We start from the raw sequence: 22,264 nt of genomic DNA, 5'->3' as shown, positions 1-22,264 counted from the left end.
AGATGCCAGACAGGTTAATTATTATCATTTATTTGTGCAGGAAAGGTCATAAAAGTCGTCTGCAGCAGAGAGCACGCGTTTCTTGCCACAAGAAAACAGATGCTGCATGGATAGAGGCTGGAGAAGCCACCTGTTCACTTTGCTGTGATGCTCCTGCCTTCAGGCTAGAATAACCACTTCCAGGAGATGGGAGAAAATTTAGTCACCTTGGTCTGTTCTGTCGTTCCCTTTGAGCAGCCAGGAAGGGTGGCTCCTGTTGGACACTCAGAGCCCATCAAGCCCATGTAAGCCAAAGTAGAACAAACCTCGGGAAGAGAGGAGGGCATCAGATGCCAAGATACAAACTCTGAGCTTAGTCCTAGACTTCAGATCGACCAGGCCTCCTTGGCTTTTAATAAATCTTTAACCCAAAACCAGTGGTTCATTTCCACTTTGTAAACGTTAACTTTCAGGTCAAAGGGAACATAGAAGTGCATGATTTAATTGCACACTGCAATTCATGCTCCATCTCCTAGTCAAAAGAAATGACTGCTTTGGGTTCACACGGCACTGGCTTCTGTTCAGTTGATCTAGCCAAGAAAGGAGCTGAATTTTTATTTATGTGCTTGTACTGCATTTGATATCTTGAGAGAAGGCTGTGCTGAGTTGGAATTTGCCTGCACACTTTCATTAGGTATGGAACCAGAGCTTCTGTACTTTATTAAGCCCGAGGGGCACAACAAAACCTATCTCAATGAAATAATTTCAAAGCAAGGAAAAGAAAATACGCCTGAACTTCATGTTATTTCAGTAAAGGTTGGCTAAGAAACTGAACTGACAAAGACAGAATTTGTGGTCTCTTTGGAGAGCACGGATAGCTCTAATAATCTAAACCAGCTTCCTTCTAAGTATTCCGGGGGAATTTTCCTCAGAGCTGTATTAAAGAACATCTTTCAGAAAAACTACTAATTCTACAAGGATAAATGTGCTTTCCTTTACTGTTTCAGGTGTCATCACTCTCACTGTTAGGAAACTACATCTAGCTTCAAGATCTGTTTAGACTCTGGTTCTGTGAATCACAGTTTATTTCCCTCACCACATTCCTATCACTACATTGAAAAGATACGGATTTGAATGGCGTAGTATTTGATCGATAAAGAATTGGTTGGATAGCCACAGCAAGAGGCTTATGGCCAACGGCTCTATGTCCAGGTGGATGCCGGTGATAAGTGGTGTTCTCCAGGGGTCTGCCTTGAGACAACGCTCTTCAGCATCTTTATCAATCACATAGACAGAGGGACTGAGTACACCTTCAACAATCTTTCAGATGACACCAAGATGGTGTAGTTCTGTACTACTGATGAGTAGTACAGTTGACTCAATAGAAGGAACGGTTGCTGCCCAGAGAGACCCAGACAAACCTGAACAGTGCATCCAACTGAACTTAAATGAGGCTCAACAAGGTCAAGTGCAAGGTGTTACACTTGGGTCAGGGCAGCCCCAGATATGTGTACAAACCATGAAAATAACTCCTTGAGAAGGACTTGGGGAACAAGATGATCTTTAATGTACCTTCCAATCCAAGCCATTCTGTGCTTCTTTAATGTTATGATTGCAGCTCTGCCTGTGCAACTGTAAAGCCTGTGTGCTGCTGTTAGTGATGTTGATGTTAGTGATAGACTTAGCTCCTTCACTGACCATTCTGATGTACTATGAAGAAAACAAAAGGGGTTCCATTCTTCATTTTCCCTGTCTGCTGATCAGATATTACAAGCAAACTATAGAGCAAATGGATAATGCTAAGAACAATGCTTCTGTTCGTAAAGCCAGTGTTTTGGCTATGTAGTTGTTTCTCACTAGGTAGATCTTTGTTGTTAATCAGATGTTTGAGGAAGATTGGGACTTCTTTTTGTCCTCCTTTTCCTCTTCCACTTAACATCTACCTGATGTTCTTTCCAAAACCAGTGCCTGTCAGAGAAGCTAATACGCAGTGCTGCAGCAAAGCACACCCTAAGGAAAGCTTTACCTCTGTGTACTTTCTGGTACCTTGCCAGCCAGTGATAGGTTCATCAATAATGATAATGGCTTTTTGTCAAAGAAAACTAGTGCACTAAGCTGTAGACATGCTCAGCCCTATAAAGGAATCAAAGAATCTGGCATCCTCTTAAGGAAAGTAAGATGGGAACAAGAGCTCTAATGGGAAGAGATGGCCAACAAAAGAAAGGGAAATAGAAGGATTAAGCTCTCGTTGCTGAATAGGAGAAGCAGCTTTCCTCCTGGTAAAGCCTGCCGCCACCTCCTTATCAACAGAGAAATGATGACTCTAGCACAGACTTCACCATACCTCACTGAAAAATCTATTGACTGAAGGCTCCGTCACAGCAGTTCATATCTCATTTGTCATAAATGGAGCATATTGAAACTGCCTCCGCAAATATTATTATCAATAATGAAAACTGGTGTTAAAGATGCCCCAAAACCCCATTACTGGATAGGTTCAACATGCTTAAAGCCAGTGGCACCTTTGCTAAAGACTGCTGTAGAGCAGGTAATCCTATTGTTTGCTACTAAGCTGAAAACACGTACTGAAGAATTTAAGATTACTTAATATATAGGTTTCCTGTATTTCTGGTTGGAAATTAAGAGGGCAGTTCTGAGGTTTTTCCATATTTAGGACCTATTCATGCTTCCATGCACTCAGTGAAGAAGCTGGATATAAACCAACCAGAATGTTCTGCCAAGCCCTTTGGGAAGAAAGGAGGCTCAGTGCTCATTTGCTATACCTCACACTTGTGGCAAGTCTTACACACCTTGAAACAAATCCATGAACCATCTTCCCTGACACTCTGCACTAAGCATTCGGTACAGTGCATCTGGGAACATATTTCTGAAAATAGAAATGGAGAAGTTCCAGTTTAGACAAAAGGGGTAAAAGTAACATGTGTGCCCGTGACAGACATCAGGGAGACAGACAGACTAGAGGGAGAGAACAAGGGAGAGAGAGACAGGGAGAGATGTAGCTGGGGACAGAAAAGACAAGAAGTTGGAGACAGAAAGTGAGACAGCAAGAAAGACAGCAAGGTGGAAAGAAACAGAAAGATGGAGGGGAGGGGAAGCACAAAAAGAATAGGGACACACAGAGGTCTGACAGGGAAAGAAATCAGGGACCAATAAAGGAAGCTGGAGAGACAGAAAAAAGACACAGTAGGCTCACACAAGGCAAGAGGAGAGGAAGGCAGAGAAATGGAAGTTGAAACACAGGAGGAGGAGCCAAGTGTAGCACAGAGAAAGTGCCTGGTGCCACAGCCTCAAGCTTAGAGCTGCAGCGTCATGTTGGCAGCTGAAAAAAAGTGAGAGGCTAACAGAAATGAAACAGGTTCTGGTTTCTTACTCTGATTTCTGAAGTGGACCTACTACTTCTCTTAAAAATAAATGTAACTTCATCAACATGCACGACTCTATGACGCAACAATGAAGTTGTTTGTTCCTAAAAGGAAAAAAATACACATAATTGTGGCAACCTGCTGACATTTAAATAAATCAGAATCTGTATCTGGACTGGAGATCTATTTGCATTAAAATAACCAAGATATTAGATTCACACCACTGTGTTAACACAGGCATAAGGCCATCTAGCTTGCTACTCTACCTTGTGATAAATAAAAACCAAACAGGGTTGGGATGCACAACGAATGCGTAGGGGAAAGATGAGCACAGCTTTTCTCTAGTGGCAGTTTAAAACTGATGTTCAACCAGTTTAAGAGAGGGACAAAGCTAAAGCGTGGAAGGGATGGGACATTGAGTAAGGGTAAAATCAATGGGGAAAAAAAAAAGAGCTGGGATGGCCATCCGACATCTGGATACACACTGCACATATTGAGCAGGCTAATGGTGCCTGCTTGAGTTTATGCCAATTCCTGTGGTTTGTTTAATTCATCATTCACTACCCATTCTGCCGCTGCATTACGTTTAGCAAAAGAGAAGGTACTGCTACAAGCCAAAATAGGATGGAGTTATTTAAACAGAGCTAAAGCGTATGCTGGCCGTGTAAATGCAGAAACCACAAAAGAGGGATGCTGCAATTATCCTAACCCCAAGCATGGGAAAACTACGATATTTCAGGATTATACTGAAACATAGCTAGAATATGCTAACAATTTTAGCCCAGTCCTGATGAAAGGCTACAAGAAAAGTGGGTAAAAATACTTGGGGAAAAAAAAAACACCACATACATAAGTATTTTATAAATCAATCTGTTCTAATCTGGGACCACAAATACTAAAATGCTGCAATAATGGTCAGATGGGTCTGCAATCACTTTTCAGGGCTGCTGACAGAGAACACTACAGAAATGTAGCCTTTGCCTTTTAGAATTATAATCAAATGACAGCTGTCTAAAGGATTTCTTTGCATTAAAATGGACCATATCAAAGTTACGACAGTGTTTGTGGCAGAACAGAGTTACGGGTGGTGCTAATGGAATATTTTGACAACACAAAGAGCTTGGAAAAACTTTTGTTCTTATTTTCTTCACATTAAACATACAGAATCATATATTTAAAAAAGTAAACTCTTTAATTGCCAGTGTATTGAAAACATTACAATTTGATAAACAGACAAGTCAAAGCCATGCCTCCGCTTAGTAGATGAGACAGTGAGATTGTCCATGAAGTCACTTGTCAGACCATGCAGCAAGTCAATTTGATAGCGAATGGAAATAACCTGGCATGGGCAACAAATATTTGGGAGAAAAATGAACACAGCTTTTTCTGATGACAATTTAAAACTAGCCTTCAGACATTTTCAGGCCATCCTGAGTTATACGGCTCACAGGTAGATGAAGGAGCCCAGAGAAACATAGCTGGGCCTACAGCAGGAGCCCTGCCCTCAAGCAAATTTCTCTCTCAATCTGCTAACCTTCTACTGCTTGCACACATGCTCTGCTCTTGTCAGTACTGTTCTCTTCATCTTCTCTTCTTCTGTCCTAACAGCATCTATTTCTAATGTGCTCCAACATCTGACTGTCACAGCCTTCAGTCCCACTTGAGGGACAGGCCCTATGCACTTTTTCCTGTTTCTGGAGTGTGAACTGATTGCTCACACTATGACTTTGTCTCTTCTTGTGGGAGCCTCAGGAACGAAGTGTTCAAACACAGGTAAGCTGGAGCTAGGACTTCGCTATAACATGCTAGACAATGCTCTTTTATTGATTAATTGAAGAGGGCTACTTTGGAAAGCTGTTCCTTACAAATCAAAGACCTGTGAAACTGTTGTTCCAGGCAGCATTTTCAATTAAATGTCCTTCCTTCCTCTGCTGCACTTCCAATTCTCTTGAAGAAGCCAGAGGGTGAAGGAAAAAATACTCCTTCCCAGCTTTCTTGTCCTACTCTGCAGCTCCTTGGTAACAGGAGGGACTCCAGTTCTGATTACTGTGAGACAGGATCTGACCTTGTGAAAACAATTCTAGCTTTCATTATCAAGGGAGCAGAATCAGACATTGGCGTTATCCTGATCTGCATAGCTCACGGATTATCAGCTATGCATATTTCAGTACCTTACTTTTCCTGCTCCTAAAATTAAGCATAAACTAATAACCTATTTTATACACGCTCCTGAAAACTTAATGCACTCACGTTTGCAAATTTCTAATTTCTGAAAATGGCCTAAGGAAAAGAAAAGTGTTCATATTTTTAATAAGCTTGACGGGTATACCTAGCTGTCATTTTCGTACCTGATTAGTAGCAATAGGCAGCTTTCCATTTCTTTCCAGGCAGCTGCTACAGAAGAGCTGCAGGCAGATGTAATCTGGAGACTGCAGAACTCAGCTCACTGTCAATTTCACACCAGCATTTTACTTTCTTCTACCTCAATTTATTATTAATCTGTATCTGTATCTAATTCCAGCTCTTAGTTAGCCCTTGCCAGAGGCTTAACCATTAGCAGTGACTATCAGAACGGAGAGAAAAACAAAAAGAAACAATAAACTGCCATGAATCAGGTTCTCACTACTCTACGTAATTCTGGGGAGATAAGAAACTCTACAAAGCTTGGGCTACTTACAAAGCCAACAACTTCCAGAGCAGATGAGGCCAATACAATTTCCACATTCTTAAAACTAAATACGAAAAGGAAACATCACAGAACTTTCTTAATAGACATACTTCATGTCTACTTTTTCAGGGCTTTGTATCTCTTTTGCACTTCTATCCATTTTAAAGCTTGATGTTCTTATATTTCACATTCTCCGAATCCACTAAGCTCTCAGACTTAGCAAGACCATGCCACATTTGTTCCATATAAACACTGTATAAAACCTTACTTTTTCCATCAGCTTTCAAGACATTGCTCTTTAACACACAGAACAAGAACACTCAATTATGAGAAAATAAATGGAAGTATCTGATTTACTTAATCGTCTCTAAAGTAAACAATTTTAATTTAAGCAGCAGAATCTGTTTTCCACTTGTGATTTTTTTTTAGGCTTCAAATCCTTTTTTATCTTTCACCTATCACTTTCATCCCTTTTCATTATGGCTGAATATTATGTTTCAGGTGAAACAACACCACACATTTAATGACAGCATTCTGTTATCTTCCAGACCACCCCTTATTTGTTCTTACATTTTGCTCACTTGTTTTGTTCATTTTACTGTAAATGAGAAGCCCATTCAGTATCATCTTTCTGTTAAAGGTCAGATGAATGTAATTCATTGCAAAGACTATCCATAAGTCTCCTAAATGGAGAAAAAGATATCAAATATACGTGCTATGCATGACATTTTACCACCGCATTGTGGGAGGCACAGAATTTATTGCACTTTCCCCAAATGTTCCCATATCTTCAGGCAATCTTAAGAAGGTCTTTAGGTTTCAAGTTAGGTTTTTGGAAATTCTTCCTAATGTCTTTTCTGGCAAAAGTAGCTTCAGCAGTCTACCTGGCCAATGCATGATTTCATTTTGTTCTGCTTGACATAAGAATGACTGTCTTCAAGCACCCAGTGGGAATGAGAATGTTGTCAGAAACTCAGAGAAGTTATCTTCCACATCTCTTTCAGCATTCAGTCATAATGAAGGCTCTTCAGTGATCCTCCTCCAAATCTCTTTCTTTCTGAGAAGCCAGGAATCTAGAGACAGAAAAGATAACTTGTGGGCATTAGGAGTTCCCTCTCACTCACATTCACATGCCTCTTAACGCACTCACTGCAACAGTGCCATCCTCTTCCACACTGTTCCCAGAATCAGGACTAAAACACTTCAGACTAGTATTAGAGGAGCATTAAACAAGATGTCAAACTAAAGTATGGATCTTTTGTCCTGTAAAGCTCCTTCAGGAGCCTTCTGGCTTTTTTTGGCAAGGTGTACAATGAATCCTAAACCACTTAATTAGAGATTTCAAAGTCCATATTTTCCTCCAGATTCAAACACATAATTTCTCCATTCATCCTTAAAAATATAATATATTATCATCACATTCTATTAAACAACTGTTGAGAGTTAATGCCTCTAACCTGAGACAGCAGCATTTTACTCATTGTACACTTGAAAGTACAGTGTTATCAATTGGTGAAAGCTTTGAGAGAGCCATCAGAATAGAAAAGGCTGCAGTAACACAAAGGATTAGCACTCTTATTTTTGCAGACTACCTGAATATAGTGGTTACACTGGAACAGTGAGTACTTACAAAAAAATCTACTCAGTACCATCAAAGGTAGTGGTTAATGGAGTTCAGTCCAGCTGACAACCTGTTACAAGTGGTGTCCCCCAGGGGTCAGTACTGGGGCCCAGATTGTTTAATATCTTCACTGATGACCTAGATGAGGGGGTTTAGTGTACCCTCAGTAAGTTTGCAGATGACACCAAGTTGGAAGGTGATTCTCAGAGGATATACACAATATTAAAACGGAAGGTGTCAGCCAAGCATTACAGATCATGCTAGGACAATAAAGGCATTTATGGTTGATATGGGGAGAGAATGTAATTCACAGTATGAAATAGACTGATGGGCTACGTAATTCATTGGTAAACTAAGACAGCAAAGAGCTTACCCAAAATAAAAGTCCACTACGGAATCACAAGTTAAACTTAGTCAGGCCTAGGACTAAGGTATTCATTCAAGAATGATATCATTCAGGCCTGAAAAGCAATAATCCCCGAGAAAAGCCAGGTAGCTTTACACAGAAGCTCACCTAATCCAAACTACTTTGGGAATTCAGAAATGAAAAATGCTGTCATTATAACTCAAAAGTAGGAAGACACCATAGCTAAGAACTTATATCAAAGTAAAAACTATATCAAATCCAATTAATTAAGAGTAACATTTGTCTATATGATCTGATCAAAGCCCAGCTACAAGCAATTTGAAACTTATTATTCTTTCCATCCTATAACAAAAGAGAAAAAACAGCTGTAAGGGATTGAAGAAACCCACTGTAGAAAAGTCAGAAAGGCATTCATGAGACACATGAAATAGCTCATTTCAAATAGTAACATTACGAGCTTATATTGAAGTCACCCATTCCAATTTGGATTTTGTCTTTAAATATAGCTGACCACAGCTTAAGATTTGTTTTAAGCTTCTGAGCTGTTGTCAATGAGGCAAATGACAGTAGTAATCAGCAGGATGTAAACTTTGGCATGAGACCATAAGGAATGTAAAGTTAATCTCAGGCTAGCTACTAGATACGATCAAATAAGAAAATAAAAACCTTACACCATGTAACAAACAGCACACAATCAGATTTCTGCATTAAGCTATTGTTTCCATGAAAGGCAGTTTCTCTAGATGTGAGGAGGAGTGGAGAGGGGAGAAAAAAAAAAGGAATCTTGCAGAACTGAAGCAGGAAAAAAACCAAATTTGTTTATATAAGGCATAAGAACATGCTCACACAAGGTCAGCATTTTATAATTCCAGATTCACTTTTTCCCACTCTCCCTAAGGGGCTTTCAGATCTGCTACACTTGGTGATACATTTCACACTATTTCTGCGGTGCTATTCACCATAATTTGCAAGCACCTCACAGATACGATGAGTAGAACTTCACTGTTCCCTGCATATTAGACAACACATGAGAAAATAGGGCAATAAAAGGTTGAAGCAACTTGCCTGTCAAGACAGTCATTTTAATTCTTCTTTGCCAACTGTACTGGAAACAGTTAATGTAACTATTCAGGAATTAATTACAGTGCAGTATCATACTGCAGTTTTTTTTTTTCTGCAGTTCCACTGGTTCTATGAAAACTATCTGTATAAAATAAATAATGCTAGTTTCATCTGTGCAAAAAAGCCTTTTCATTGACCTTCAAGACAGAATCTCTGGCTTAAACTTGCAAGCTGGCAGCCTGAAGCCGAGAGATTTGAAAGAGATCCTGTTAGCCCAATTTATCTCAACTATGTTAGCATACTTAGTTTACTGCTGATCACATTACAAACATTTCAGGTGACAGAAGTCAGACATTTTTCTGCCTATTCAAAGCAGTTGTGCTCCCACAGATTAAAAAAAAACACCTCAACTACCAGCATAAATTAGCATTCAAGCCACGTGAAGCCCATGTTTTAAAAAAGGTCTCTATCATCTGTTCACAACACTGGGAGATACAAAAAAGGTAAGAAAAAATTACAGACCTGATTGCCATCTCTTAAGAAGTATCTCTTCTCTATGACCTGGAAAAGCAGTGAGAGAATAATCTTAGCAGGTGCAACACATGCATAACCTCAGACTTCAACCAATGCTTCATACATGAGCACTGAAACTCGTGGCTAACTGGGGAGAGATCTGAACCCAAGCCCCATGCTCCAGGCCTACTGCTTTAATTACAATGCTTTGTTATACACTGAAGGAGTTCCCACCTTCAGTAATTCCTGGTAAAGCCGTCATCCTCAGCTTCTATATATCAAATGAAAACAGCTTGGTGTCTTCTTACCGCATCAGAGTGAATATTATTCCCATCCCTCTCTTCAGGGGCAGCAGTTTTGCCACTAAAGCCCATTCTGCAGATGGCCACTGGGCTTTAGGTGAGGTTTGACACAAGGTAGCCTTACTTGCTCTCTAAGAATGATACACAAACTTCCCATGCTGAAGGGCACCTATGCAGCCACCACCACTGGTCTAAGAATCAAAAAGTAATTTGTATCATTTTGCATAACGTGCACCCTCCTCCCAAGAAAATTCAGGCCAATTTTCATTTCTGAAGAACGATCTGTTATGGGTTATCATCTGTTTCACTATGATCTCTTTGTCCAGGGGATGCAAAGTGCCTTAAGCCAGAGCAATCCTGTCATTTTCACAGTAGGTCTTGATGCTCTCTTGCTGAGAAAAGAAAAGTAAGGTGCTAAGTTTCTTCATAGCTGAAGTTTGATTTAACTAGGATCAATAGAGCTAATCATTTTCACGTTATCATAGCTCACTGAAAACCCTCTGGTCTGCCAAATGACTTCAATAGTATATGCAGTGTTTTTGCACAGTTGTGAGTCATTCTTCATTACTCTGTACAGATCACAAATGAAATCTGCAAGTTGATCAGAGATCTCCAGGAGAAGTCTAGCCTTTGGCCTGCCCACACTTGGCTTGAATTGATTCACACTCAAAAAGCACAAAGTGAAAGGAATAGATAACTGTTTTCCATGCTCAAATCACAGTGTTCAATATGTAGAGAAGTAAAACCTAATTTAGTTGACTTGACTTACCTTATCAAAAAATCTGCTTAGTTTGACAGCATTGGATGAGCCTGCAGCCAAGTAACGAGGATTAGTGCAATCCTAGAACACATGGAAGTCAACAAACCAAGCACAAGAGAATCAATGCAATGAAGACATACACGTGGAAATTACCATAACATTTTTCCTCACACATGTGCATACAGTCAATGAAGGAGAGCAGTCTACCTGATATTATTTCATCTCTAAAGTCATTTGAGAGAAAAATGGATTGAGAATAAAACAAACAAACAAACAAACAAACAAACTGTGGTGTTTTAAGTTTAGCTAAACAAAAAAGTTTCCTTTTTCTGTTTCGGGAATGAGAGATTTGAAGGCAAAATCAATTGCTCAAGACAAGCAGTAATGATGGTAGCCTGAAGGGTAGGCTCCCCACACTAGTTGCAAAGCCAATTCTACACTGCAGAGTAACTAGAGAATTCTGACCTCCCCTATGCTCCCCGTATCTACCTTCTGTCACCAGCTATAAAGTAAGCTAATAATGTGTATTGCCTACACGAGACTGTTCATGTGCAGAAACAATTACAGAGCACACTGACAATGTTAAACACTGTAATGTTTTAGCTGGAATAGAGTTTATTTTTTTCATAGTTGTTTGCATGATGCTATGGTTTGGGTTTGAAAACAGCATTGACAACACATGAATGTTTTAGCTACTGCTGAACAGTTTTTACACAGCATTAAGGCCTTTTCTGCTTCTTGCTGCTGCACCAGCAAGCAAATTGGAGTGAGAAAGAAGCCGGGAGGAGACACAGCCAGGGAAGCTGACTCCAAATGTCCAAAGGAATATCCCATACCACAAGACATCATGCTCTTCCATAAAAACTATGGGAAAGGAGAAGGAAAGTGGGGACACTAGGACCGATGATGTTTATCCACCCAAGTAACTGCTACATAGGCATGATAAAGCCCTGCTTTGCAGGAAGTAGCTAAGTATCTGCCTGCTGAGGGGAAGAAGCAAATGAATTCCTTTCTTGCTTTGCTTGCACAGTTTCCACTTTCATGTTAAACTGTCATTACTTCAAACCATGAGTTTTCTCACTTTTATCCTTCTGATTTCTCTTCCCCAACCTACAGGGTGAGAGTGAGCAAGCAGTTGTGTGGTACTTCCTCCTGGGGTTAACCCACTACACATATGTATCCATATCCAGAAACAAATAACATGGTCTTGATGTTTCATTCAAAGATATTTTGTGTCAAAACTAAGAAGAGGGAAGAGAAACACCTTTATCTAACCCTTCTATCTTTCTACAGTGAAACGAAGACCATCATTCAATCACATAGAGGTGTCAGCTAATCAAAATGTGCATGACTCCAATGCTACTGAGAAAATGTCTAGAATTGCAATTTTTGTAACAGGTTTTACTTAACAGAAAGTCAGAATCACTGCCATATAAAAGAAAAACACTGGTGACAAGGATACTAACCAAATTTATCTCTTCAGCATTGAAATCCTCAGCCAAGAAAGCTGTTCTGGTCAAAACTTCATTACGCTTTGTTTCTGGGATCTGATCCAGCTTAGTTCCTATTACCAGCAGCGGAATCTGGTTATCAGCAAACTGTTCACGGTCATAGTCACTGAAGGAAACAAATATAATCCTGAATGGAGGGATGGTCATCTAAGTGAGCATAGGGGCACCATAAGACTCCCCGTTCCTTTCAAATAAGAGTAATTTACAAACATTATTTATCTAAGTGAGAACATGCTGTATGTGTAAATTAAGGTTTTGGCATCTAAGACCCTACGCAGAAACAGAAAGAAAAAAGAAACCACATGATTGGATTTCTTCTCTGTATAGATGACCTGCAGGTCAGAAGAAATGCTAGGTAATTTACACAAGCAAGAAATAGGAGTTTCTTTCAGTAGTATACCAGGCATACGCAGCCATCAGAGACTAAGCAGGGAGCCAGCATCTCTGCACATCCAAAGTTCCAACATTTTTAAGGCAGGACAATGAAATAAATCACAACTGTGAAACGTTATCCCTTCCCACATTAGATCAAAAGGGTCGCAATAACACTGCTGAGGTGTCAAGTTACTAGTTTCTACATTCAAGTAAAGGTAGTTAGTACACCCTGAATTCCAGTAAGCTTTGATTCAGATATGAATTACGATCAAAGATAGTCTTTATAAAATAAATGATATAGTAATAAAACATCATTACAAATCCATACACCAAGCATTCCCCTTAGGATACCTGTCAGTTTTACTTAAGATGAACTAAAGTGAAGTAATTTTATGAATAATAGCAACAACCTGATCAAGTAATTGGTAGGGGCTGAACATCTGTCCCTGAAGTGAAGCTTTAGAGAAATTCTGAGTTTGCTTAAATGAAAACCCTCCTTCCCTTCTTCCATGTTCCTATAGAAGCACCTGTGTAGCAGCACAGGCAGATAAACAATGAAATCTACCCACAAATAAATGCCCTTTTTATTGCTTCTCCGCTCATGCGTGTGGTTTATCAATGACTTGAAAATCTCCTTGATTATGTGTATGACACACAGAGAGACAAGAGGACACACTTGACAAGATGTTGGAAAGCTAATTATTAACATGTTCTTTACATGGAGTTCTTTAAGCTCTTTTTTCAGATACACTCCTGAAATAACTCCCATCCACCAAAAAGCAAATGTACTTGGTCTTGGTGCATTCAGGGGAAGCCCTTCCAAACAGAGTCATGCCATTCCATGACACTTACTGTACATGGGCTTTGCATCTCTTCAGGTATCAGGGAATGAACACACTCACACAGAAGTCTCAGGCAAATGAAGGGCACAGTAAACACCTTTTCCCTTAAAGCAAGGTCTCTGCTATGCAGCTGGGGAATCTACCGAGAGAATGGCCTGATTAGCAGCACAAAAAGAAAAGTACAGTGATTTCCTTTGGTACGTCCTCATTTTTTATTTCTTTCTTAAAAGTCCAGCCTCATCTAACTTGGTGTGGTTTTCACACTTAGGGATGAACAAAGACTCCCACAACAGCTTAGAATTATCATGTCTTAACTGTGCACGTGTATGTTTTCTACTCACCCGTTTGTCACGAGAACTCCTGTGGGAGCAACATCTCTGTTGAGTGCTTCCAAAGACCAGCGATATAAATTCTGGGATGATTTCTTGTTGGTTAAGTCATGCACTAAAATTATCCCTAAAGTGAAAGAGTAGGCAGCAAGATGCTATTTAATGATGCATGTCTTTTTCTTATCTTTACAAAATGACATCTACAGGTTCCCAGATATCTGACAATCAGGAAAGGGAAGTATAACCAGATCAGTTACAGTAAGTGAGATAAACAGAAAATATTGTGATGCAACAGTTGTTGGTTTTTTTTAAAGTTGCTTATCAGAAATTGGGAAAGAACAACAACAAAAAAAATCTTATTAAAAAAAAGGGAAAAGAACAGCCACCTCAGGATTTAATCTGCAAGTGGCCTTGCAGGCATTCTGTGCTTCTGCTCTGCCTAAAACTGTATTGCAGCAGAGAAGTCATCCTTTCTCTGCTTTGCCTGATTAGTAAACATAACCACTTTTTTGGTCACACCATCTGAGAAGTCTAAAGGCTGTTCCTCTGTTTTGAAGGGTTTACCCAGCACTATTGCTTTCCTGCATTTTCACTAACTGATGCCAAGTACTTGGGGAGGCATCCACAAGAGAAACTCACAGACTTTCACGGTCCACTAAATGGCTGGTAGAAATATGAATGAATATGATTTCATGTATTTAAGCTTCCAGCATTTTTCATCACTATCATCTTTCATCATGTAAAATCAGAGAGAGGAAAATCGCCAGCCAAACTTCCTAGCGGTGCTATTAACAGACACCCACTTCTGATAACCACAGTTCCTAACTCCATTACCAATTCCTGCTAGCAAATTTCATCTATTTATTCACACCTTCTGAAACCTGTGGAACGTTCCCACTTCCTCCAGACTTTAAATCGTAATTAATTCAAGGACCAAATGGCATCGTATCCTTACCAGGATTTGTTTTAAACGCACTTCACAGCCCATCGGTACAGAATACTCGTCATTTAATCTTTCACCTCAATTCCTAAAGATGCCACCGACTGTACACACTAAGAACAAGCACATTCTCCACCACCTCACACTATGGTGCACATAGACTCAGTGCTACGAGATTTCCCATCATGTCACAACAATATCTTTATTTCAAAGCACTTATCTTAGCAATTGCAGGAAAATACAACTGAACTGTCTGCCCATCTCTAGTGTAGGGAGTAAAAGCATGACACGATATAACTTGGCCCATGTCAACAGATTCATAGGCACTGCTGTATAATCTGTGAGAAACATGCTACACCTCCAGACACACTTCCCTAGCAGTGTTCTTGATAGGTTGGTTCCCTTCTCTGCTTCACTGAAAGCCTACAGCGAACACAACAATGTGTCTCTGTGCCAGCAGAGAAAACAACAATGAAAAAGGGCAGGTAGGACCAATGACCACTCAAGGAGAAGTTCCTCCCACAAAATGTCTGCAAGCCACAGCCTGTTCACTGTCCTAGAGTATCACAATCCACACACCAGAGCTGAGGTAGACTCAAGAGTAAACTGTATCAAGCTTCAAAGCACCCAGGTCTCCCTGAGAGCCAGCAATGACGCTGCTGCAACCAAACACCGACTGTCTTTTGAAGTCAGGTTTTTTTGCAAGCCCAGTGAGGTGAAGCAGTCAGGCAGAAGGAATGCATTAATCTTATCTTCTTACATCAGGTGAGAAGCAACCTGAGAGACAAGCTCTAACAACGGAATTTATTTAATGAAAAAAACCAAACAAACCGAAAACCACAACAGTGCCAAGCCTAACTACCAAAGCCAACAGTTTTCACAAGCAACCTGGCCAATTATATCATTTGGGCAGTGAAGATATACAGCTCTATTTTAATAACTTCATCGATTATAACATAGATACATAACTTTGAAATTTCATTTCCTAATGTGCTGTTATAGGATATTTCCAAGTCTGACCTACACAGGCTGGCATGCCTGCAAATGTCAAAAAGAACTCCATTCTTTTTCAAGTACAACAGAAGCTTATTTTGAGGCCCTTGCTTTGAGGGCACAACTCAAATCAAATCTTATTTAGAGATGTCTGGCTAACAGTACAAGCAAGAGATACCTGCATACAGTTATCCCCCTGGGAAGGGGAAAGAAATAACTAGTTAAATAATCACAGAGCAAAAACTGCTTACAGTACAGCTTAAAACATTATTGAAGGCTCTCAAATGATGAGGAACAAGAAATGAGAATCAAAATGTTTGAGAGAGATTCAGAAGCAGATGTTAATCAGGTATAGATCTATTTTCAGTGAACTATCCTTGGATGCCAAAAAAGTAATAACTGAAATGCAATCTCCAATTTGCTACCTTAGTGATACAGATGAACCAGCAGACCTTTAGGCCAGTATCTCAAGGGAACAGATGCCATCCTTTCAAATGGCGTAAAATGTAACTTTCCACCAATCTTGAAAGTTGCAGATTCGACTACCACAAATCACTCAACAAATTAAATGAGCAGAAGGCAAGATGGTTATCAGAATATTGCAATTTTATGGGAGAAGAGTTCAAGTTTGTCATCGTGGGATATAACTATCAAAATTCAGACCATAAATTCAAGTTCACGTCATATAAATTCACATAATTATTTCTGTACTGTAGGTTTTGGAACTAGACAGACAAGAAAATATGAATCGTATTTCTCCACATATATCAGGTCTGGAGAGGCGACAGCAGCCTTTAATGTCTGCATGTATAGCTGGAAAGGACATGACTGCAACCTGAAAGGTTACTCATAGTGCTAGCTACATGAGACTGAAGGGGAACACAGATAACTCATTTGTACAGGTCTGCCTGAAACAGCTTTCCAGTTCAAAATTGAATCCACAAAATTCTAAGAATGGTATCATTTTTTGTGTGTTTTTTTCTTTTTTTAACCTTTATAAATATGCTGGAATCAGAAAAGAAAATGGGACAGTTCTCATCTAACCTTAAAGGAGTCCTGCTCCAGAACCAAGAGAGCTCTCAACAGAAACAAGTGACAAAAAAGAGATTGATACCAAGCAAACTTACCATTCAGTGAGTTATAAAATACTGCTCTTGTGCTTTTCACACTAGTGGCACTACCCACTGAACCTCCAACATCCCACAGCTCAATATAGTACGTCTTCTCTTCTGGAGTCCCTTCTTTGTAGTCATGGATCTAACGGAAAATTCACATCATACATAATCACAGCATCAGCTTCTGGGCATTAATCTGTACAATACAGCTCAAAGGAAAACAGTATTTGGATAAAAAATTGCAAATTTTAATAGTGACAGCATTTCAAATCTCTGAAGTGACTGTGGCTGCACAGAGTCTGGCAGTGGCCAGCTGATATTGGGGATCTTTCTCATATAAAACAGAGTTTGGTGAATCAGCAGGAAGCATTCATCTCACCCAAATACTAGCAAACCTTATGCCTCCTTGTGATACAGTGTGTTACTAAAGTAGATGTAAAGACGAAAGCATTCATCACTATGCTACGAGGACTGCACACAGGATTGAAAAAGTCAGTGAATAACCTCATCCTCTGCAATGAGAAGGAATCACACATCACACTGAGCTGAGTACCCTCAAGTAGAGGGTGAGAGGAAATGGCCTTAAGTTGCACCAGGGGAGGTTTGGGTGGGATATAAGGACAAATATCCTCTCAGAAGGCGCAGTGAGGCAGTGGCACAGCTGCCCAGAGAGGTGGTGCAGTCAGTGTGTTCAAGAAACATGTTGGTGTGGCACTGAGGGCTGTGGTTTGTGGGTACGGTGGGGATGGGTTAGAGGTTAGACTAGATCATCTTACTGTGTTTCTTCCAGCCTTAGTGACTCTGTGTTTCTATAATAAGGCACCAATTTTTCCCCAGCACATTTGTCTGCCCGGCACCTACTCGCACATCCACAGAGCAGCCCACGGTCCAGGATGGGTTTCCAAGCACCTGGTTGTGGCACAGGAGGTACACGAGAGAAGACTTTCCAACACCTGCAAGGCCAAAACAGAGGACAACGCCGGTCAGCAGAGCTACCACACCACAAAGGGGCCGATGGGGGCCGGGATAATCAGGTTAATGATCAACGGTCTTGAGGAGACCCTTCCTTTCACAGAATCACAGAATGACCCGGGTTGGAAGGGACCTCAAGGATCATGTAGTTCCAACCCCCCTGCCTGGCAGGGCCACCAAACATACACATTTACTAGATCAGGTTGCCCAGGGCCCCGTCCAACCTGGCCTTGAACACCTCCAAGGACGGGGCATCCACAACCTCCCTGGGCAGCCTGTTCCAGGGCCTCACCACTCTCCTAGTAAAGAACTTCCCCCTAAATCCAACCTAAATCTTCCCTCTTTTAACGTTCAGGCAGCGGCTCACTGCGCATGCGCCCCGCCTGCGGGTGGTGGGCACGGTTAGGGAGGGGGGCACGCACTCACCGGAGTCGCCCAACACCAGCACCTTGACCCTATCCAGAGCCGCCATCTTAATCTACCTAGCAACAACTCCCGGCCGTCCCGCCTTTTCGCGGTGCTCTCACGCGATTCGCTGGCTGCTCGAACGAGCGGCGCGGCTCTCGCTTTCTATTGGCACAGCTCCCACATGGGCGGGACCATTTGGGGCTGTGAGAGGATGTGATTGGCTCGCGCGGTGATCCAGGCGGCTTGTTGACGCAAGCGGCGCGCAGTGCTGACGCAGGCGGCGGAGCGGCCGGAAGCACCGCCCGGAGAGGGAGGGAGAGCTGGCGGCGGCGGCGGCAGGTCAGTGCCGGCCCGGGCAGGCCTCGCGCGGGGCCTGCTGCGGTGCGCGCCGGGAGCCGGGCCCGGGCGGTCTCGGGGCTCTGCCTGCATAGCCCCCAAGGGAGCTCTGGTGTGCTCACACCGAGTGGCTGCCCCTCTGCCACGCTTTGGCCTGGGCTCCGAACCGGCACTCGCCTCGCTTCTTGTGTTCTCTATGGTGTTTTTTTCCTCTCTCTTTGGTGATACTACTGAGCCCCTCGAGTACTAATCATCCCAGAGGGCCTCGCTGAAGCCAGTGTTGAGAGCCCCGTTTGTAACAGCCTCGTTTGGAACATAAGAGATGCTCATCTGAGCTGGGCTCTGGCACGTTGTTGTAAGAGGCCGGCCCAGCTCCTCGTGTGGGATTGGGGCCTTGGATGTTGCGTAGTAAAACATCCAGTTTACAGCCAAACGAGCTTGGTGCCTTGAGTCAGCAAGGTGCTGCTGCCAAAAGGCATGTGCTTAACCTCCCTGTTGTGCAGGTGTTACCTAGTCCATGAGCCTGGGCTCTGCTGCCATCCGCTTCACAGGCTGTTTTCTCTGTGTGCAGTAGTTTCCATCTTAATTCATGAGGTTGATGCTTCGTAGAGGAGCTGAGGAGTGTCTCATCTCACAGTGATGAGGCACTCTCAATCCTTTATCATCACAGTTGGCTCAGAACAAAGAAGGAAGATCAGCGTTAGGAATAGGGTGTCCAGCAGCGCACTGTTAGGGTGCAATTTAATGAAGTATAGGTGATTTATGATCTGTCAGCTGCAAAAAGTTGAGTTGCATTTCTTCCTTGTGCTGGCATCCTCTCCTTTTTGGCTCTACGGCCATGAGCAGGTTTGATTGATTAAACCACTGGGGGAGGGGAAGGCCTTTTTTCTGCCTTTAGTGAATTAAATTGATGCACAGTAAAGTACTACGAGTGCCAGAGCTGACACATGAGAAGGCAGGGCCACGTGCTTGGAAGAAGGCAGTAATAAGGAACGAAGGGAGTTTTACCTACTGCTCACTTGCTTACATACACTTTATTTACCACATCCTGATAAACTTTGCTGAGCCTAATACCTTCATATACTTTATTGCTACTTTTCTGAATACCTGAAAGTCAGACCTATCATTTATGTAATATGTCTTGGTGAGACAGATCTTAATCTTTTCAGTTAAGGATATAAAGAAAATTATTGCTTCAGTCCAGTCTGGAGTTTAACCAGCCACACTTTCTGTATGAGGGAATAATTAAGCTTTAACAGGAAACTGTATCTTCACCGTTGTAGACACTAAGTTTCACCTTCAGTAAATAGTGATTTAGTAATCCACTTTTTTTCCCCCTACATCTACAACTGAACAGTTGATTAATGCTATTATGCGTTTGATGTACTTCTAATATATGTTTGTATACGTACATGCACATAGGTAGTCCTTAAATTCATTGATGTCCTGCTAAAATTATGTGAGGTTAAAACATGAATGTGATGGCGAGTGCAGGCTCAGAATGTAATTCTCAAGCTTCTGCTTGCACAGTCTTTGTTGTCTTGAGTGAAGTTCCATATATTTTTACTGAGGAGATTAGGTGAAAACATCATGTTTTCAGCTGGGCTTTCCAGCCTTTCTTTGTGCAGGAGTGTAGTTTTCAATTAAAACAAGTGAGCTTTAAGAAGAAGAAAAAGGTACCCGTGGCCACTTGGTTTCTGTTTAAGGAATACCAAAAAGAAGATATAATTTTAGTGATAGCAGACACTTTTTTTTTTTTCTTTTTCTTTTTTAATTTTCTGCTGTAATACTTCAGGAGAGGTAGGTCTTGCAAAGAAAGTGAATGACTTCATGTCAAGGTACAGGCAGTGTTCCTGCAGTTTACAGGGAAAAGAATTCAGTAGGCTTTTGATGAAGTGTTAAAAGGCTTTTTGGTTTTGCAAATGATGTGCTCTAAAGGCAGTTCTAGATAATAGGGGTACGTTGCACAGATTGTGATCTCGTGTCATTTTTAAATCGTAAAATCATTCTGGTTGTAAAAGATGTTCCAGACGTTATTCTGACCGATCAAGTGCCATCGCTAAAGCACATCCTTTAGTGTTATGTCCACGTGCTTCTTAAGTGCCTCCAGAGAGAGGGACTCTACTACTTCCCTGGCAGCCTCTTCCAATACCTTCCCACCCACCTTCTCTGTGAAGAAAACCTTCCTGATGCCCAACCTAAACCTCCCCTGGCAAAACTTGAGACAGTGACCAAAGTTCCTTTGTGCATACATTTGAACTTTTGATGACAAGTTTTCCCATTCCCATTTTGTGCCTCCCTTCTTTGTAGTTAGGAAGGTTCAGAATTATTCCTGTTGGCTCAAACCCGCCATAGAATTACTCAGGTTGGAAAAGACCTTAAAGATCAGCAAGTCCAACCACAAGCTAACCGTACTACCCTAACTATCAACCCTCCACTAAATCGTGTTCCTGAGCACCACATCCAAATGGTTTTCAAACACATCCGGGAATGGTGACTCCATCTTCTGGAGAACAAATATTCATTTTATTAGAGTTAGATATTAGAAAGCTAGATTTGAAGTTTGCAGGTGACCGCTGGATGGAGACATGGTGCATAGGGGCTTTTAAAAGCATGTCGTACTTAGTCACATTTAAAGGTGAAGGACTCTGTAAAACTTCAAACGTGGGTACAAGAAAGACAGAAAGTGAACAGGGAAAGTTAATGGTGAAGTTGAAGTTCATACATTAAGGATGTTACAGATGTTATTATGAAACAGATGCACGTCCATTAAAACCTTGTTAGGAGATGTTATCGTATTTCTTTGTCCATGTAATTTGACTTCAGTGCTTCAATGGGAGGTAAAGTCACTGCTTAAGAACTCAATGGTAAAATCCTTTTTTCAAATGATATTCTTGTGGTATTGGGTTACCAATTGTGAGGTGGATCCTGTCCTGGCTAATGAGAGATAGCAAGGAGTTGGGCTCGTGTTGCAGCCTGGGTCTGTTTGTGGTTGGGTGGCAAGATGTCAGCTTCTCCTAGAGAAACCATGCTAGATTCTGTTCTTGACTAGGATGCTCTTTGGCTTTCTTTATTTTTTTCCTTAAAGCTGACACTAGTCTTGTTTTTTATCATCCAAAGGCTCAGCTTCTCGAAGGGAAGTTTGATAGGAAAGAGTGGTATGTGGTGTTTTCAGAATGCTTGTATTTCCATGTATCTGTGCCTGGAAGAAAACCAGTGTTACATGCAAGATATGCCTGCTATAGTGTGAGGATAAAGGGGATCTGGATGTGACTACGAGCTCCAGTAACTCCTGGTGCTGCTTGATGGAGAGGTTTGAATCTTCCCACACAACACTAAGATAATTGATTAAATCTCTCCCATGGTTCTCAGCAGTAGTTAAAAGCCTGTACTCTTACAGAAGGGTTGTTTTTATTAGTGCCTTGTAGGTCTGAATATAAGCTTATAAGGCATAATTCAGGAAATTGTGCCTTAGGTTTGTTTGGAAAATGTCTGCAGGATTCTGCAGCTGTCTAATCAATGAGATTGGTGCAGAGAAAATGCTTTCCATCAGCTCTCAAGTGCCATCGATGATCTCTAAGATCCCTTCCAACCCGCACGAGACTATGATACTATGATGATACTATGATATCCACAGTGAGATGTGCTTGCTTAGAATCTCAACATTCATAGAGATTCGTTTGTTTGTTTCTGGGATCAACGATTAGAAATGTCTCGACTTCCAAAGTTTGTCTTTTTAAATTACTTCTGTGTTGCCAGGTATGACTTCAGGTCAGTCTTACTAGTGC

General features: G+C 41.3%; 2 protein-coding genes across 4 annotated transcripts in view; one reads left to right on the top strand and one right to left on the bottom strand.

The window, feature by feature from the left end:
* Positions 1–4,483: 4,483 nt before the first annotated feature.
* On the bottom strand, positions 4,484–18,285 carry RABL3 (RAB, member of RAS oncogene family like 3). 2 transcript variants are annotated; one of them, XM_015874674.2, is made up of 8 exons: positions 18,159–18,285; positions 17,622–17,713; positions 16,773–16,902; positions 13,725–13,839; positions 12,122–12,272; positions 10,665–10,736; positions 9,603–9,641; positions 4,484–7,103 (listed from the first exon to the last, which is right to left on the bottom strand). In XM_015874674.2, exons 1-8 carry the CDS (start codon positions 18,202–18,204, stop codon positions 7,038–7,040), a joined length of 711 nt encoding a protein of 236 aa, XP_015730160.1. In that variant the 5' UTR covers positions 18,205–18,285; the 3' UTR covers positions 4,484–7,037. The 2 variants fall into 2 exon arrangements, with proteins under 2 accessions (XP_015730160.1, XP_015730151.1); XM_015874665.2 differs by having other exon boundaries at positions 12,122–12,293; positions 18,159–18,283.
* Positions 18,286–18,390: 105 nt separating this feature from the next.
* The window catches only part of GTF2E1 (general transcription factor IIE subunit 1), a 45,699-nt gene continuing 41,825 nt past the window's right edge, over positions 18,391–22,264 (top strand). The window contains exon 1 of one of the 2 annotated variants that reach the window (XM_015874643.1): positions 18,391–18,473. The gene's annotated coding sequence lies outside the window, so the exon portion shown is untranslated. Of the gene's footprint in view, positions 18,480–22,264 lie in introns of both variants that reach the window. The other variant, XM_015874652.2, reaches the window with a different exon arrangement.

The sequence above is a fragment of the Coturnix japonica genome, chromosome 1, assembly GCF_001577835.2.
Source record: "Coturnix japonica isolate 7356 chromosome 1, Coturnix japonica 2.1, whole genome shotgun sequence".
Classification (NCBI taxonomy): domain Eukaryota; kingdom Metazoa; phylum Chordata; class Aves; order Galliformes; family Phasianidae; genus Coturnix; species Coturnix japonica.
Note: the sequence above shows the minus strand (reverse complement) of the source record. Positions and strands in the feature narration are given on the sequence as shown.

Excerpts from the sequence above, each read along its gene's own strand:
- RABL3 (XM_015874665.2), bottom strand. The coding sequence starts at position 18,204 with ATGGCGGCTCTGGATAGGGTCAAGGTGCTGGTGTTGGGCGACTCCG. Across the intron at positions 13,840-16,772 it reads ATTTTATAACTCACTGAATG|GGATAATTTTAGTGCATGAC; the intron begins GTAAGTTTGCTT and ends CTTTCACTTTAG. Across the intron at positions 12,294-13,724 it reads GGAGTTCTCGTGACAAACGG|GATTATATTTGTTTCCTTCA; the intron begins GTGAGTAGAAAA and ends CCCTCCATTCAG.